General features: G+C 35.3%; 1 protein-coding gene, 1 long non-coding RNA gene and 1 pseudogene across 2 annotated transcripts; 2 read left to right on the top strand and 1 right to left on the bottom strand.

Annotated features, from left to right (window-relative positions):
• The first annotated feature begins 483 nt into the window (after window positions 1–483).
• LOC120127582 lies at window positions 484–3441 on the top strand. The gene is made up of 5 exons (XR_005516555.1): window positions 484–851; window positions 1339–1405; window positions 1523–2486; window positions 2636–2672; window positions 3153–3441. It is a non-coding gene; the product is annotated as an uncharacterized LOC120127582 (long non-coding RNA).
• A 116-nt stretch (window positions 3442–3557) lies between these two features.
• On the top strand, window positions 3558–5437 carry LOC120127556 (ubiquitin-like modifier-activating enzyme 5). Its single transcript, XM_039145425.1, has 5 exons — window positions 3558–3958; window positions 4118–4204; window positions 4281–4402; window positions 4678–4844; window positions 5313–5437. Exons 2-5 carry the CDS (start codon window positions 4151–4153, stop codon window positions 5435–5437), a joined length of 468 nt encoding a protein of 155 aa, XP_039001356.1. The 5' UTR covers window positions 3558–3958; window positions 4118–4150.
• Window positions 5438–5677: 240 nt separating this feature from the next.
• On the bottom strand, window positions 5678–16531 carry LOC120127555 (annotated as a pseudogene).
• Between the last annotated feature and the right edge of the window lie 1346 nt (window positions 16532–17877).

The raw sequence follows: 17877 nt of genomic DNA, 5'->3' as shown, positions 1-17877 counted from the left end.
GTTGGTTTTGCATGTTTAGCTAAATCCAACATCTTTTAGTTTTTCAATCTAATATAAGTCTATAGATTATCCTTAGGAAAAATATAACTTTATTTAGTCAAAATTAGTTAAAAATTTAATTGATTTAATTTCTAAATCAAGGGTTTAATTAATTAAATTAATTATGTGACTTCAGTGATAAAAATGAAATGTTGTTCTTTTTAAAGGTCTTAGGTTTGAGCAATTGTGTCTACAAGATGCACGTGCGTTGTTAATGACTAATAAAATTCGAAACATATATTACCTTATAATTACCTAAGACTGTTAAAAAAGCTTAGTTAAATTAATTTTTATTTAAAAAATTAATTCAATATAAAATTTTGAATTTTTCTAAAAAATTTGAAGACTTCGGACAGATAAACCCAGACGAAAAATTTTAAGTTTTTTTAATTGGTACAACATTTGTTGGGTCTTTCATCTCTCTCAGGCATATAAACCCAGACGAAAAATAACATTGGGAAGTTTGAGCCCAATTGATTCATTGGTCTTTTATAATTTTGATTTTTGGTGTCTTAACCCAAATTGAATTACTATGAAGAAAGGAGATTCTGTCAGCAAAATGCAGCTTTGGCAAACTGTTGACCCCTGGGCATGCAAAAACGGTAACGAATTTAAAGGAGAAGCAGGGGGAAAAACCCACTGTTATAGCAGTTTTGCAGCATTTCTTGGGTTCTAAGACAAAGGAAACTTCTGGGTTCTTAGAGAAAGCAGACAGAACTACAATGGAGGTAGAATTGTAAGAGATGCTGGATGACATCTTGTCTCTAAGGCAATCTTTGTCTGATCCTTCTCTTCATGCTTCCATTGACAAGGTTCAGTTTTCGTCTATCTAAGATTACATACAAGCATGCTTAATAGCATGTTTAGACCACTGGGTGATCTGCGAAGTTTGTAGCTTTATTGTGTTGTTGAATTGTGAAGAATGAGATTCGTCTCAGTTCTGGATTGATCCTTGTCGATCTATCCGCCGTCTCTTTTGCTACATTTTTTTTGGTTTTGTTCGGTTTCGGAAGTAGACTTTTTTTTTTTACTTAGTTTGCTAATTTGTGTATTTGAATACCTTTTTCATGCACTTTTCGTTATCTACTAATGAAGGTTGCTAATGTAGTGTCCCTGTTCTTTTTATAATGATTAGGTTCTGTTAGGTATGGATCAATTAATGTTTCTGTGATATAGAATTTATATATGACATAGGGGAAAAGTTTAAAATTTATGTTTTAGTTATGAAGATGGAGAACTTTGTAGTTAACGATGTTCGAGTCATTTACTTTAATTGTAACTTGTTTATACATTTTCCAGCTGCAATCGTGTGTTGATCGTTACTCATCTTGCTAAGTCTGTACCTGTTCGGCGAACGAAAGTCAAGGTTTCTGTTTCATGCACTTTGTCCGTGGCATTTATTTTTCTAGTTCCTATTGGCATAGTCTTCTGGTTATGGTTTTTGATTGTGACACTAATGCATGTCTAATCACTCCGGCGGCAGGATATGAGTGCTGAGTGGTTGATAGCAATCCTTATAGTACGCTCATGGCACTTCAAAGAATGGGAATTGTAGAGAACTATGAAAGGATCCGGGAGTTCTCCATTGCAATAGTTTATGTTTTTGTCTTCTGATTTCTATGTCATTTTTCGATAAAGCCTTTGTCTAGCGCATACTATCAGTTCCATCATGTCACTGTAGATTGAAAATTCTTGTTGTATTGATTCTGTTCTCATTGATAATCTTCTTGAACTTGCAGGGTATTGGTGGTGTTGGCAGTGTTGCAGCTGAGATGCTAACAAGGTGCGGCATAGGTCGACTTTTGTTGTATGATTATGATAAAGTGGAGTTCGCTAACATGAACAGGCTATTTTTTCGTCCAGAGCAGGTGTATGTACATGCCCTTTTCCAAATTATTTCGTTTTGGCTTCCTGTTGGAAAACGGCATGTTTTATCATATACATTACCAAAAGTGCCACCAATTCCCTGCCCCTTGAAACTATGGTTTTTGCATTGATATAAAGCCAGAAGCTTGGTTTTGTACCTTAATTTGAATAATATGATTTTCAAATTTTCCTTCTCTATGAAAGTTGGTATGACAAAGACTGATGCTGCTGTTCATACCCTGTCGGACATAAATCCTGATGTTTTGCTTGAGGTAAGTGTTTTTCTTTAAAAAAAAAATTCTACATTTGGTAATGTTTGATTTCTAATCTTATCAGAATTTGATATGGTAAACGTGTTATGCATACGTTTATCATTTACTCCACTGTGCATTTTAGAACTTACCCCATTGATTGGTTCATTTCTTTAGAGCTATACACTGAACATTACCATTGTAGAAGGCTTTGAAACCCTTATGTCAAGCTTAAAGAATAAACATTTCGCCCAAGAAAGGAAGGTACCGGAGTGGATCTTGTTTTAAGCTGTGTAGACAAATTACAAAGCAAGGATGGTGGTCAACCAGGTAACACTGACTTTTTGCAGTAAACACACTTCATTCTTTTAGGCCTACGTTGATAGGTGCTGAGTTTGATGAGTGATGACTCCTTGTATATGAACTGTTTACCATTATACAATATTGAATTTTGCTTCTGATTTTTTGTTTATATACAGGCTGGCAATGAGTTGAATCAAGCATGGATGGAATCTGGTAAGAGCTTGTTTTTCAATAGTTACTAATCAGGTTAACTCATTGGTAGAAGTATGATATGGTAAGAAGTATCTTCTAGTGCTTTTATATTTCAATCGGATGACAAGTTTCCTTTTGAAAGATTCTTGTAATCCTGAAATCAAAGACTAGTTACATTTATTGAAAGCTTCAAGAAGCCTGATCTCAGGCACTTCCACAATAAATAGTTAAAGCTAAACTATGAGACTTTTAGGATGCATATGGACTGTTCACTATACATGGATTAATTATTCGTATAATGACATAAAATTTTATTTGCAGAATTGGACTTATCATTGAAACATATGCTAATTTATGCTACAGTGTATTTCCTTTTCATGTGTCATTTGACCTTTTAGAGGTTTTTATACTAGTGAATAGTAAAGTTTCACTTCAGCCTTGAACATTCTGAGAAGATTCCAAGATATAAAAAAATGCTTGATTTGTCCGCTGCTGCTTCAGATTACTGAACAGAGGAAATTTTGGAACAAGTGTATCTGAGGATGCAGTTTCAGGTCATATACAGTTGCTAATTCCGGGAGAAACTGCTTCCTTTGCATGTGCACCTCCTTTGGTACATTCATCAATTAATCTATTATATCAGCTTAATGTAGATGTGAAACGCCTAGTGCATATTTGTGTACAGTTAGGTTATATAATCTTCAAAAAGAAATATGTGTGCTATACTATTCCGTTTAAGGTTGTAGCATCAGGAATGGATGAACAAACAAGGGGTTTGTGCCGCATCCTTGCCAACTACCATGGTATGTTTTTCCTCTTTTTCGGCATCATTTGGCTTTTTCTTGTTTGTAGTATTCTTGCATGCATCTGCATGTGAACATACAGCATGAATTCATCTACTTATATATATGGAGTGAGAGAGATACAATTATAATGCATGAATGATTCTATCTATACTCTCTCTCTCTCTCTCTCACACACATATGTTCACATACATCTATGGATGCGTAAGGCATGTGTGTCAATGTGTGTGCACACGTGTACTTGTTTATGTCTTGCAACTGCAGATGTGATTGTTTATTGTCCTTTCAGCATGTACTATTTGGCACCCAAATCATTACATTGAATTTTAGCATCTTTATTAGGAAATCATTAAGTTCTCAATATACTGTTTGGTAAAAGAACTTTTATCATCCTTTTCCTAATATCCAGTATATGAACTAACTTTTCAGGGAGTTGTGGCTCGGCTTCTAGTCCAAAATACTTTAAAGTTCTTGTTGGGATTTGGACATGTTTCTCCCTACTTGGTAAATCATACATCAACTATCTCTCCCTCCCTCCCATCTCTGTAAACTGTGTCTCTAGTTTAATCCTTTGCTTTATGTTACCTGTTCTTACCGGGTTACTAATGGCTTCTTGTGCTTACCTTTGTTTTTTGATAAATTTTGCTCTGTTTCTGATTGTAGGGATACAATTCTCTTAAAGATTTCTTCCCAACAATGGCAATGAAGCCAAATCCCCAATGTTCAAATGCTGCCTGTCTGAAGCAGCAGGTAAGATAAAAGAGATTTCTGTCTTTTCAGTCATTTCGGTTTTCTTCATCTGATGGAATGGATTATTGCTTTGCAGAAAGAATATATTCTTGCAAATCCATCTAGGGTTGCTGCGACTAAAGCCAAGATAGAGGCTGAAGCCTCAGCTGCAGCAGCAGCAGGTGTGCCACTTCATGTTGATAATGAATGGAACATAAGGTACAAATCACAACTCGGGAAGATGGACTAGTGCCATCTTACACAACCTTCAACTCAAATTCTGGAAATTAGTACTCATTTTATTTTTGGTTTACCTAGTTATATATTTCTTACATTTTTCCGGATTTACAAATATATATAATGATTGACTGACTACTTCCTATAATGTTAAAAGATGTTAGAGATTTTTTGCATTTATTGTATTCATGGATCATATCGTTGTATGGCTTTTACTTCGGGGGATTAACCAGCCTCTGCAATTTTGTTTTTTGTAGTGTTGTCGATGATAATGAGAAGGAGAAGAGTACAAGTGGCTCAAGCTCATGTATATTTCTTTTCTATGCTCTCTGTTTTGAACATTCTTCAAGTTTTCCATTTGCCTGTTTTCCTTTTGTATATGATTGTATCATCTTCTTACAAAGTTCTGAATATGCGAATAGAGGTCCTTTATACCAAATTTTTAGAATTAATACGTCCAGTCGCTTCCTTTTTAAACTCACCAATCTCTTAAAAATTTGAGCTTTGGATGTTCAAAGGGCACAGTTACCGTACCCAAAAAAAAAATAGCTGTCTTAGCTGCTCATTGACACATGGTAATAGCCGGTAGCATGCCGTTCTCATCCTGGTTATAAAGATTAAGCGTACACCAAAATCTCGTTTTGGGACCGGTTTTCTTCTACATTCAGCATGACTGCCAAGTCATTTGGTATAAAAGTGCATGGACATCATTCTGGTCTTCTTGATTTAACATACATACATGCATACCTTGAAACTTTAAATCGTTCCTTTTATTACCTTTCATTTTTCTTGTTATTTTCATGTACCCCTTTTGTTTGATTTCACTATTTTATTTCCCTAAAGCCACTTGCCCCTATTCATACAGATGCGCTTCCTGAGTGAGGTCCTGAAGGCCTCACTCGTGAGCTCCCGAGTGCCAATGAATTTCAAAAGCCCCAGCCATCTGGAGCCACAGCTACCACTATCGACGACCTTGAAGATCTCAGGAGGCAACTTGATGCTCTGGATGCCAATTAATGCCCCGACATAACTGCTAGTTGAAAGACAGGTAACGTCCTTGGCCAATTAGGAACACTCCTAGAGTTTAAAAAAGCAGCTCTCGGGGGTTCAACATTCAAGCAAATGATCTAGCCATTCCCAAAATTTTATACCTTTTAGTGTTCAACAGATTTTCATTCAACAAATCTATACTATACCAAAAGTTTAGGAGCATGCAGATATATTAAATACAAAATGAGCATAAATAGTTACTGTGCTACAGTTACAACATCAAATACAAAATAAGTAACAATCTTGTTTGTCAAGTTGAAAAGTGATACATGGATCTAAAACTACAGCTCTTTGAACTGCAACAAAATCTGGTCCATCTGTGGCTGATGTTTTCTGAACTGCAAGCGAAAATACAGATTCATTTCAGAAACTTGATACTCTGATCATAAAAGCTACAATAGTTCAAGATAGCTTTACTGAGTAAAATTAATACTGTTGATGAAGGCTTATATTACCTTAACACCAGCCATCGAGAGCAGCTTGCGTAAAGCAACATATGAGGTGTCTGTATTCAGTCTTTTTTCTATAAAATATATGACTTCTGATACACCTGACTGCATGATAGCCAAAGCCATAGAGGGTAAACCACAATGAGGACCTAGCAAACATAAATTGACAAATTGGTTTGAAGTATCAAGAGACGCATTGGAACCAAACCTGAATGATTATATTTGCACATTCATTGCAAGGGAACATGGCCACATAAAGCTTCTGCAAAATTTTACAAGATGGAAGATCCTGTGAGTGCCATTACTAGTAAGCCTTTAAAAGGAAAGCAATTGAGTACAAAAATCATAAGAAAATACAAATATGAAGTTTTCATACTATATTTTAACTTGGAGTCTTTTAAATTTTGAATCATGAACGTTATCAAGCATTGCGGGTTCGTGCATTTAGCAACGCAAATAGAGAAGTTAACTGACCTGACCAGTGCAGATGCATGATTTGTATTCAGGATCGCATTGACTTCAGCATGGCAAACATACCTACAATAGATGGTTCAAAATAAGTATTAAGGACGCATGCAATCAACGGCAAGAATGATTTTCGATTCGATGAAAGAAGAAGCAACTAACTCATATTCTGGGCATACAATTTGATCAAAACACAAATCAAGATGTGTGAGAGATCAGGGAAACATGGTACTCACGGATAATTTGACTCCAGTGGATCCCCAGATGTGGACATCTGAGACATCATTAAAAGCACAAATTTATTACAAGATATAGGCCTTAAAGATGTTGGAACTTTGAAGCTTATGCATTAATAACATATATCAAACCTTTGCCCAAGGAAGCTAGTCATCAGAACAACCTCTCGGGAACCCATTATATCCGATGCCTGACAAAAGAAAAAAAAACATAATCCATAAACAATGCCTGCCTTGTTTTGCTAACTTCAACTCTAATTTTACCAAGTATTATACCGTTTTGACTCACCAAGGATGCACCAACCTGGAAAGAAGGGGGAAAAAACAATACAAATAGTCAAATACTAAAATCAAAGTTCACAGTTTTAACTTGGTTTTTCAAACAAACATGCCAACTGCAAAATTAAGCACTTTGGGTAGGTACGGTTACACATTGTTTAATGAAAAATTGAAACCTCTTAACAAAAGAAGTATGAGATCTTTTAGCGGATAAGAATGCAATTGCCATAAAATAGACATCCCAGGACATATATCTGCAACAAAACACAAATTACCCATTTTTTAATAATAAAAATAGACGAGATCTTTAACCAAGAATACAAATCACAAATATTTTACTAACCCTTTGCGTTTCGAAGGGTCGAAGGGATCCTGAGAGGACCGATTCTTTGAAATGTCATCGTTTTCGGACGAATTGTTTCGAGAAGATCGTTTACTAGGGTTGGAGAAGAAATGAAGAATGTACGATAAGCAAAAGCAGAGGCTAAAGCGCCAAAGATAGTGTTGCGGAACACGGCTATCGGATATAGTAAAATCACAATTGATAATTTGATAAAATAAAAATGAAGATAAAGAATACACAAATTTTATGTAGAAAATTCTTAAATAATATAGGGTAAAAACTACGGGCAAAGATAGAAGAATTTCACTATGAGAAAATAAGAATTACAACTTCTCTCGATTTAACAAGGAGAAAACAATAACAATTCTCTCTTGATAAAAAGGAGAAAACAACTCTCAAGAAAACTCTCTAAATTCTCTAGTATTGGGAGAAAGTTAGAATGATTTGGGATGGTTTTAAAGTTAAATGGGTTAGGGTATTTATAGTTGAAGCTTAAGGACTAATCTTATAAATACCTTAAAGTACAGGGACTAAATGTGCAATTTTACCATCCCATTTATTTCAACAATTTCAGTTGCCAACTTGTTGAATCGAAAATCACCGAAAGTTTGGCCAACTTTCGGTGCCACTAATTTTCAACAGTCTCCCACGAAGATTTGATTGGAACAATCATATTTTCACACCATTTTTTCTACCTTGTATCATTATGTTGCTTACGTCTCTGACAGGCCACAAGATGATCAACATCAAGTAAATTTATTAGCATTGATCGCCTTTGTCATGAAATATGCTATGGTGTCTTTGGTATGGATTTTCTACATATCTATCGTCCATTCTTCCACCTTTTCACGAATAAAATGGTACTGAATTCGTATGTGCTTTGTCCTTGAATGAAATGTTGGATTCCTTGCTAAATGCAAGGCGCTTTTGACTGTCACAAAACAGAGAGACATACTCTTTATTGTGCCCAAGCTCCTCCAATAGCATTTTCAACCAGATTGCTTCTTTACCGGCTTGTTTACCTGCTACATATTCTGCCTCTGTTGTGAATGTAGCCACAATTGACTGTAATTTTGAAACTCATCTTACAGCTCCACAAAAAATTTTGAACACATATCCTGTAGTATATTTGTTTTTATCCAAATCCCCTGCATAGTCAGAATCGACATACCATTTATAAGTAAGTTTGATCATCCGTAACATAATGCAACATTTGAGGTCCCTTTGATGTATCTCAGGATCCTCTTTACTGTATTTCAATGATCTTTGTCTGGATTCGCCATGTACCGACTAACCACTCCCACTGCTTGTGCAATGTCTGTTATTGTGCATATCATAACGAACATTAAATTTCCCACTGCCGATGCATACGGTACTCGAGACATCTACATCCTCTCTTTTTCACTACTAGGACTCATATTGGAGGATAATTTGAAGTTAATAGGAAGAGGGGTAGAAAATGACTTACAATCTTGCATGTTGAATCGTGACAAGATCTTCTTCAAGTAATTATTTTATGAAAGCCAAATCTTCCTATTACTTCTATCTCGGTGAATTTGCATTCCTAGAATCTTGTTTGATGATCCCAAGTCCTTTATTTCAAATTCCCTAACCAGTTGTGCATTCCATTCTTCAATATGATCATTGTTGGGTCCTGCAACCAACATGCATCTACATACAACAGTAATATAACAAAATCGTTATCATCAAACCTCTTGAAATAAGCACAAGGGTCTACATTAAGTCTGTTGTATCCAAGGCACATAATGAAGGAATCAAATCTCTTATACCAACACGTCGACGTCTGTTTTAGACCGTACAGAGATTTGTTTAACCTGCAAACCAAGTTCTTCTTTTTCTTTTTCTTCAAAACATTCATGCTGGAGCATATAAATCTCTTCTTCAAAATTTCCATGAAGAAAAGTTATTTTAACATCTAGCTGCTCTAGATGTAAATTCAATGTAGCACACATTGCCAAGACTACTCGAACTGTTGTTAGTCGAACCACAGGAGAAAAGATTTCATTAAAATCAATACCTTCTTTTTTAGCATATCCTTTGACCACCAGTCTTGCACGATACCTCTCCACTTGATCGTTATTATTTCGCTTGATTTTGAAGACCCATTTGTTACCAATTGGTTTCCTTCCTTGTGGTAGTGGCACAAGGTCTTATGTATTATTTTTATGAAGGGCTTCAATTTCTTCTTGCATCGCCATCATCCATAGTGAAGGATATGAGCTATTTATTGCCTCCTGGTATTTTGATGGCTCACCGTCCTCTGTTAAAAGGCAGTATGCAATATTTCCTTCTATAACATAATCTGAGTGCCAATTGGGACGTCTTTTCACATGATCTGATTGATGAGATGTTGGAGCTTCAGAACTCTTTGGTTCTTGTTCATCATGTGTTGGTTCTGTTTCAGAAGAATCTCCTTGTTCAAACTTCTTTTCCACATGTTTTTGTGTAGTCTTTAACTTTTTAGCGCTATCATCGTCTTCTTTTCTTTGTAGTTTATCTTCTACAAAGATAACATCCCTGCTGATGATCATTTTGCGGGCAGTGAGATCTCACAAGCGATACCTTTTTACTCCATCAGCATATCCCAAGAATTTGCATTTCCTAGATTTTGGATCAAACTTTGAAATTTCTTGGGAGTTGTACATCACATACACAATACTTCCAAATACATGGAGGTTTGAATAATCAACTGGTTTACCAGTCCACATCTCCATTGGTGTCTTCAACTCTATTGTAGTTGATAAAGCTCGATTCACCAAGTAACAGGAGGTATTGACTGCTTCTGCCCAAAATGATTTTTCTAGTTCTGCTTCCCTCAACATTGCTCTTGTTATTTCTAACAAGGTTATTTTCATCCGCTTTGCCACTCCATTTTGTTGAGGAGTGTTCGCCACAGTGAATTATCTTTTGATGCATTCTTTCCTGCAAAAGTCGTCAAATTCTTCACTTGTGTATTCTCCTCCATTATCTGTTCTGAAACATTTGATCTTATTTCTATAATCAAGTTCCACCCGCGCTTTGAAGTTTTTGAAAGGTGAAAACACGTCTAGCTTCTTCTTAATAAGGTATACCCAACATCTCTTGGATTAGTCATTAATAAATGAGACAAAGTATTTTGCTCCGCCTAGGGATGTAACTGGTGCTTGCCATACGTCAGAATGAACCAATTATAGAACACTTTTGCTTCTAGAATTTGACGTGTTGAATTTCAACCGGTGTTGCTTACTTGTTATACAATGCTCACACAAAGTAACTGATACATTTGTTCTGAAAGTAGCTTTTGCTCTACAAAGACTTTCGTTCCTTGTTCTGACATGTTTCCAAGTTTCTGATGCCATAGTATTGCAGAATCTGAACTACATGAGGCAACAGAGGCTTCTGCTTCTAGCAAAGTCTCTCCCTTCAGCATGTACAAGTTTGTTGCTATCTTTTCGTCTTTCATCACCTCAAGCGCTCCACGGAACACCTTCATGATTCTTTTCCATGTTTCAATCTTGCTTGCATTATTATCCAACAATCCGTAGGATAATAAATTTTTCTTCAGGACTTTCATGTATCGCACATCTCGAATAAATGTAATTGTTCCATCATACATCTTCAATTTGATGGTTCCCACGCCAACAATCTCTAAGGCATGATCATTGCAACTATACACAGATCCTCATGAGACAGGTTCATAATGATGGAATCATTCTCTTCTTGAGGTCATGTGATATGTTGCTCATGAATCAATGAGTCATATATCTGCAAATCTCTTTCTACATTCCACGGTGGTTGACGCTTCACAACAAGAGCATCTCCATCATCTGAAGTGTTTACAGTATTGCCTTGTGGATTGAAGTTTTTACCTAGACTCCAACAATCCTTCTTCAAGTGACCCTTCTTTCCACAGTTGTAGCATTTTAAATTCTTTTTGCTTCTCGACTTTGATCTACCATGTTTGTGACTGCTGTTTTGGCCACGTTCTGTTGATCTTCCTCTCATCGTTGTCAGCACTTCTGCTTGCTGCAGATTTACTTGTCTGTCTTCCTTGTTCTTGCGTCAATTTTCTTCTTGTAGAAAAACAGCTGCAACGTCAACGAAGACTAGACCGATGACATTACTGTTTGTCAAGTTGATGATGAGCTGATCATACAAATCAGGTAGACTTTGAAGTAGAAGTTCAGCACGTTCTTGTTCTCTTATTGTACATCTTAAGGATGTAAGCTGAGAAAATAAAGTGTTCAGTATGTTTAAGTGCTCCATCACTGAAGTAGATTCTGGCATCCGGAGAGTGTACGATTTCTTCTTAAGGAAAGTTTTATTGTGCAACGATATGGCCTCGTACAGTGCTATCATCTTGTTCATCTTGTGCTGGTTCTCCTTCAGAAGAAGCTCCTTGTTCAAACTCCTTTTCAACATGTATTTGTGTAGTCTCTGACTTTTCAGCGCTATCATCGTCTTCTTTTCTTTGTAGCTTATCTTCTACAAAGATAACATCTATACTAATGATCACTTTGCGGGCAGTGGGATCCCACAAGCGATACCCCTTTACTCCATCAGCATACCCCAAGAATTTGTATTTCCTTGATTTTGGATCCAGTTTTGAAATTTCTTGGGAGTTGTACAACACGTACACAATACTTCCAAATACATGGAGGTTTGAATAATCAGCTGGTATACCAGTCCACATTTCCATTGGTGTATTCAGCTCTATTACAGCTGATGGAGCTCGATTCACCAAATAACAGGCGGTATTGACTGCTTCTGCCCAGAATGATTTTTCTAGGCTTGCATCCCTTAATATTGCTCTTGTTCTTTCTAACAAGGTTCTGTTCATCCGCTCCGCCACTCCATTTTGTTGAGGAGTGTTCGCCACTGTGAACTGTCTTTTGATGTCTTCTTTCCTGCAAAAGTCATCAAATTCTTCACTAGTGTATTCTCATCCATTATCTGTTCTAAAACACTTGATCTTATTTCCAGAATCAAGTTCCACTCGCGCTTTGAAGTTTTTGAAAGTTGAAAACACATCTGACTTCTTCTTAATAGGGTACACCCAACATCTCCTGGAGTAGTCATCAATAAATGAGACAAAGTATTTTGCTCCGCCTAGGGATGTAACTGGTGCTTGCCATACGTCAGAGTGAACCAATTCTAGAACACTTTTTCCTCTAGAATTTGATTTGTTGAATTTCAACCAGTGCTGCTTACTTGTTATGCAATGCTCACACAAAGGAAGCGTTACCTTTGTTAAACCTGGAAGTAGTTTTTGCTCCACAAAGACTTTCATTCCTTGTTCTGACATGTGTCCAAGTTTCTGATGCCATAACATTGCAAAATATGAACTACATGAGGCAACAGAGGCTTCTGCTTCTAGCAAAGTCTCTCCCTTCAGTATGTACAAGTTTGCTGCTATCTTTTCGCCTTTCAGCACCACAAGTGCTCCACATAACACCTTCATGATTCCTTTCAGTGTTTCAATCTTGCTTGCATTATTATCCAACAATCTGTAGGATAATAAATTTTTCTTCAGGCCTTTCACGTGCCGCACATCTCGAACAACTTTAATTGTTCCATCATACATCTTCAATTTGATGGTTCTCACGCCAACGATCTCCAAGACATGATCATTGCAACTATACACAGATCCTCCTGAGACAGGTTCATAATGATGGAACCATTCTCTTCTTGAGGTCATGTGATATGTTGCTCCAGAATCAATGAGCCATATATCTGCAAATCTTTTTCTACCTTCCACGGTGGTTGACATTTCACAGCATAGAGCATCTCCATTATCTGAAGTGTTTGCGGTATTGCCTTGTGGATTGGAGTTTTTATTTAGACTCCAACAATCCTTCTTCAAGTGACCCTTCTTTCCACAGTTGTAGCACTTTAAATTCTTCTTGCTCCTCGACTTTGATCTACCATGTTTGTGACTGCTGCTTTGGCCACGTTCTGTTGATCTCCCTCTCATCGTTGTCAATGCTTCTGCTTGTTGCATATTTACTTGTCTGTCTTCCTTGTTCTTGCGCCAATTTTCTTCTTGTAGAACAGCAGCTGCAGCGTCATCGAAGACTAGACTAGTGACATTACTGTTTGTCAAGTTGATGATGAGTTGATCATACAAATCCGGTAGACTTTGAAGTAGAAGTTCAACACGTTCTTGTTCTCCTATTTTACAACTTAAGGATGTAAGCTGAGAAAATAAAGTGTTCGGTGTATTTAAGTGTTCCGTCACTAAAGTAGATTCTGGCATACGGAGAGTGTAAAATTTTCTCTTAAGGAAAATTTTATTGTGCATCGATGTGGCCTCGTACAGTTTGGTGAGATGATCCCATATCTTCTTATTTGTCTTCTTCTCCTCGATGCTTGACAATACTTCATGTGCTAATGCTAGATGAAAGTTTGCCATAGCATTCCCGTCCATTTCGATCCATTTGTTGTCATCTGTGAAATCTACCGGCCTTTCACTGATAGCTGCTAGACACCCGTCTTTCCTCAAGATGGCCTTCATCTTCAATTTCCACAATGAGAAATTTCTCCCATTGAATTTTTCAATATCAAATTTCGTTGCCATAGCTTCTTTTACGGATAACTTCCACTATTTTACTTTCATGAATAGTTCTTTGGAACCTTCAAAGAATGGGTAATACCTTCTTACTTTCTTATATTGGAGGATCCACCTTTTGGTGGCAACCACAAAGATAATAAGCAGATATTACACACTCTAATCTAGCTCTGATACCAATTGTTGCGGAAGACATCTATCGGATAGAGCAAAATCACAACTGATAATTTGAAAAAATAAAAATGAAGATAAAAGAGATACAAAATTTACGTGGAAAACCATTAAATAATATAGGGTAAAAACCACGGGCAATGGTAGAAGAATTTCACTATGAGAAAATAGGAATTACAACCTCTCTCGATCTACCAAGGAGAAAACAATGATAATTCTCTCTTGATAAAAAAGAGAAAACAACTCTCAAGAAACTCTCTAAATTCTCTCTAGTATTAAAAGAAAGCTAGAATGCTTTGGGATGGTTTTGAAGCTAAATGAGCTAGGGTATTTATAGTTGAAGCTTTAAGGACTAATTTGTAAATACCCTAAATTACAATGACTAAATATGAATTATCCCTTGCCAAATAATTCAATAATTTACAGCTGATTTTGTGTGCCCCATTCGGTGCATTTATTGCACCGAAAAATCTGATTTTTTAAGCCTCCAAAACTGACTTTTGATAGGTAGAAAATAGAGTTGTCGTAGTGGGGATCGTCAAATATTTTATGGTGACAGAAGGAATCCCCACGGCACAGTCCCCCAAGGACGTAAACGATGTTGCCACAAGCAACGGCAGTTCCAAAAATCACAAGCCTCGGGTGGCATCGTACTCAGAGTCTCACTGATTTCTCGACTTTGCAGATTCAAAGTGTACGACTCAACCTTGAAAGGTTGATCCTCTTCCGTCGGATTACCTTTAAAATCCACAATCTTTTCGCGCCAATCCGGCCGATATATGCAAGCGCTGAAAGGTAAGACCTCCAGCACTCCATTTCGCCCTCGAACGCCAAGGTGATCCCAGGAATGATTAGTTGCACAGCTCATAATTCACGTCAATCTCGTAGCTTACCCTAAATCTAATAAACGCCATTTTTAATTTTGAATGCTCCTCATCCTTCTCATGTTTAGTCTAGTACTTTGGAGAGTGTGCAACTAGTCGACCCAGACCTAAAAAAATCGAGTAATTTTCTTAAAAAAGTTATCCTGCCCGACATTTCCCGGGTCAGGTCCGGGTTACAAAATCTAGCTTTTTCGGGTACTCGATTACCCGAGTTTGTGTATATAATTCAAAATTTCGAACATTTAAATTTGTGTATATTTTTTTTTTGAAATTAACAATTTGAAAATAAAAAATCGGATATTAGGTACCCGATTACCAGGTATCCGCAAAATCTGGCTATCCGATTACCGAGTACCCATAACATCCGGGTCGAAATACGGGCAAAGAAATCACCGACCCGGATGTTGCGGGTATTCGCCCGAATTTGCACACCCCTAGTACTTTGGATATCACTAGGCAGTCCTTCACTTGTCAGGTGGGCTTTGAACACCTACTTCATTTTTTATTTTTGAAAATTTGAACTACTTCGGCTTGGGCAGGAGGGGCCAGTGCCCAGAATTTTTATAATATATTACACGGCTCAATTATTTGAAATATTTTTTATTATTATTTTAAATTTTTAATATTTATTATTATGTGTTTATTTTTTTAATATTTTTATAAGGGGTCTATTTTTTTAATTTATTTTTTGTAATATTTATATAAATAATTTATTTTTATAATATTTGTATAAGTATTCAATTTTTTGTCAATATTTTTTCTAATATTTGTTATTAAAGGCCTAATTTTTTTAATACTTATTATCATGGTCCAATTTTTTCAATATTTGTTATTAGGGATATGCTTTTAAGATTATTTTTTCTAATATTTATTTGTTGTTATGAATCCAACTTTTCCTTTACTTTTTATTGGATGTTCAGTTTTTAATTGTTTGTTATTATGAATATACTTTTAAAATTTATATTTTTTAATATTTGTTATTAGGGACTTATTTTTTCAATACTTATTATTATGAAACTACCCTTAAAATTTATTTTTTCAGCACTTATTATTTTGAACAATTATTTAAATAACAGTATATAACCACAATAATATCTGTTATGCAGCTGAATGACATTGTCTAAAACTGCGATATCAACAATCGTTATATCTACAATAATATATGTTATTAAAAATTCACAATCACGATACTTGTAGTGATCACAATATCATATGTTATATTCACAATAACGATAAACACAACGCGATCGAATACACAAATACAAATTATAATTTAAACATCTAATTAGGGGCCTAATTTTTTAGTTCGCCCAGGGCCACCAAAATCTCATAAACGGGTCTGGATGTTTCCATAATTTCCATAAAATTGCCCTAAAAAGCAAATCCCACTCCTTAACCCTTATAAAGTGATCCGGTTTTGACCGATCAATCAACATCCAAGAACGAATATTCATGGACAGAAATTCATAGCCATCATACGAGAATTCATATTGTTGCCATCATTCATGTCTTTCTTCATCGCACGAACATTCTCAGTTGGTGATCTAGGTCTCTCCAAAGCTTCAGGGATTTTCAGGGTGATCCCTTCCATCTCAGAGACGTCATAATTGATATCAAGCGGATTCCCCAGCGGTAAAACAGAAGGGATCCGCCGACGGGACACCATTATCGTTTTGCAGTGTTCGCTCCTTAGGGTTTTGTTCGCTAGGGTTTCCATCAAATATTTAGTCACTCTACAATAAATTTAAAGTTTTTAATTACTCAAATTAAATTAAATTTTTATTTTTATAATATAAAATAAATATTTATATCTCAAATTATAAAATATAAGCAACCAGTGGCAAATGCACTAAGCCTCCATAGGAGCCAAGTAGGGGTTTAATGCATCCCCATTATTTGAAAAATGGTTAAATTTAACTTAATGTGTTAAGAAAAAGGAAAAAAAAATTATTGCATACCCATTACTTAAAAAAATTAAAATTTTGGACTCTATTCTTAAATTTCTAAATCCGCCACTATAAGAAACAATTAAAAAATAAAAGATTTTAATCATATATATATATATATAATATTTCATATTTTTTATAGATTTTTCAATTTCAAGATAATTGTTTAAAATGTAAGTGACTTTTGTAGTCTCAAATAATTATCATAACCAAATTTCACATCAATATAATTATTATTTTTCAATAATAAAGTTAATAATCATGAAAATAGAATATTCGAATACTACAAAATAAAAAATATATAATATATGATAAGAGAGAGTGAAAGGGAGAGAGAAAAAGAGAGTCAAAGTATGAATTCAGCCTTGTTTTGTAGTCGTTTTCATAGGGCAGCTTCAAGGAAAGTCCCATGGCGAATACTTCAACCAACCCATTTACTAAATAATTAAATATCAAAGATAATATCATATATATATATATATATAACATATATGCGATACTAAAATTATTTATTTTGATATAGCAATTGTTATTCTTAGAGGTTATTGGTTTGAGCATCAGCGACTATATCAGAGTGATTAAATGATGGTGTCAAATGATTGAGAGTATTTAGAACGGATAATACTTTATAATAATCTTAACTTAATAAAAAAATATTATATTTCAGTTTCCTCGTAGGAGTATGATATTTATAGATAAATTAATGCAATTGCGCGGTTAGGTTGAACTGGAAATTGTGTTTGAATAGTTTTTATTTAAAAGCATATAAGTATTGTTTAATTAATTTTGTTAATATCAATTTTTACATAAAATTAAGTTTAAAATTTATAAATTTGCCTTTGTCTATTTGTAAGGTCTCAATCAAGGGCATCTATGTGAAGAGCATAATTTATACCCTTTTGAATTAATTGTTTAAGTTTAACATAGTTAAACACTGTCGGTATATTATTGACTTTAAAACTAATAATTCAATCATTTATACGTAAAGAGTAGCAAACGTTAACACTCAAGTAACTTGGGAGCAATAAATTAACAAAAATAATCGTTAAAATTCATTTACGTACTA

The sequence above is a fragment of the Hibiscus syriacus genome, unplaced genomic scaffold (genome assembly GCF_006381635.1).
Source record: "Hibiscus syriacus cultivar Baekdansim isolate YM2019G1 unplaced genomic scaffold, ASM638163v2 tig00110469_pilon, whole genome shotgun sequence".
Taxonomy (NCBI): Eukaryota; Viridiplantae; Streptophyta; class Magnoliopsida; order Malvales; family Malvaceae; genus Hibiscus; species Hibiscus syriacus.
Note: the sequence above shows the minus strand (reverse complement) of the source record. Positions and strands in the feature narration are given on the sequence as shown.

Coding starts and splice junctions, on each gene's coding strand:
- LOC120127556 (XM_039145425.1), top strand. CDS start 4,151: ATGGCAATGAAGCCAAATCCCCAATGTTCAAATGCTGCCTGTCTGAAG. Junction 4,403..4,677: donor GATAATGAATGGAACATAAG/GTACAAATCACA, acceptor TGTTTTTTGTAG/TGTTGTCGATGATAATGAGA. Junction 4,845..5,312: donor TTCTGAATATGCGAATAGAG/GTCCTTTATACC, acceptor GAGGTCCTGAAG/GCCTCACTCGTGAGCTCCCG.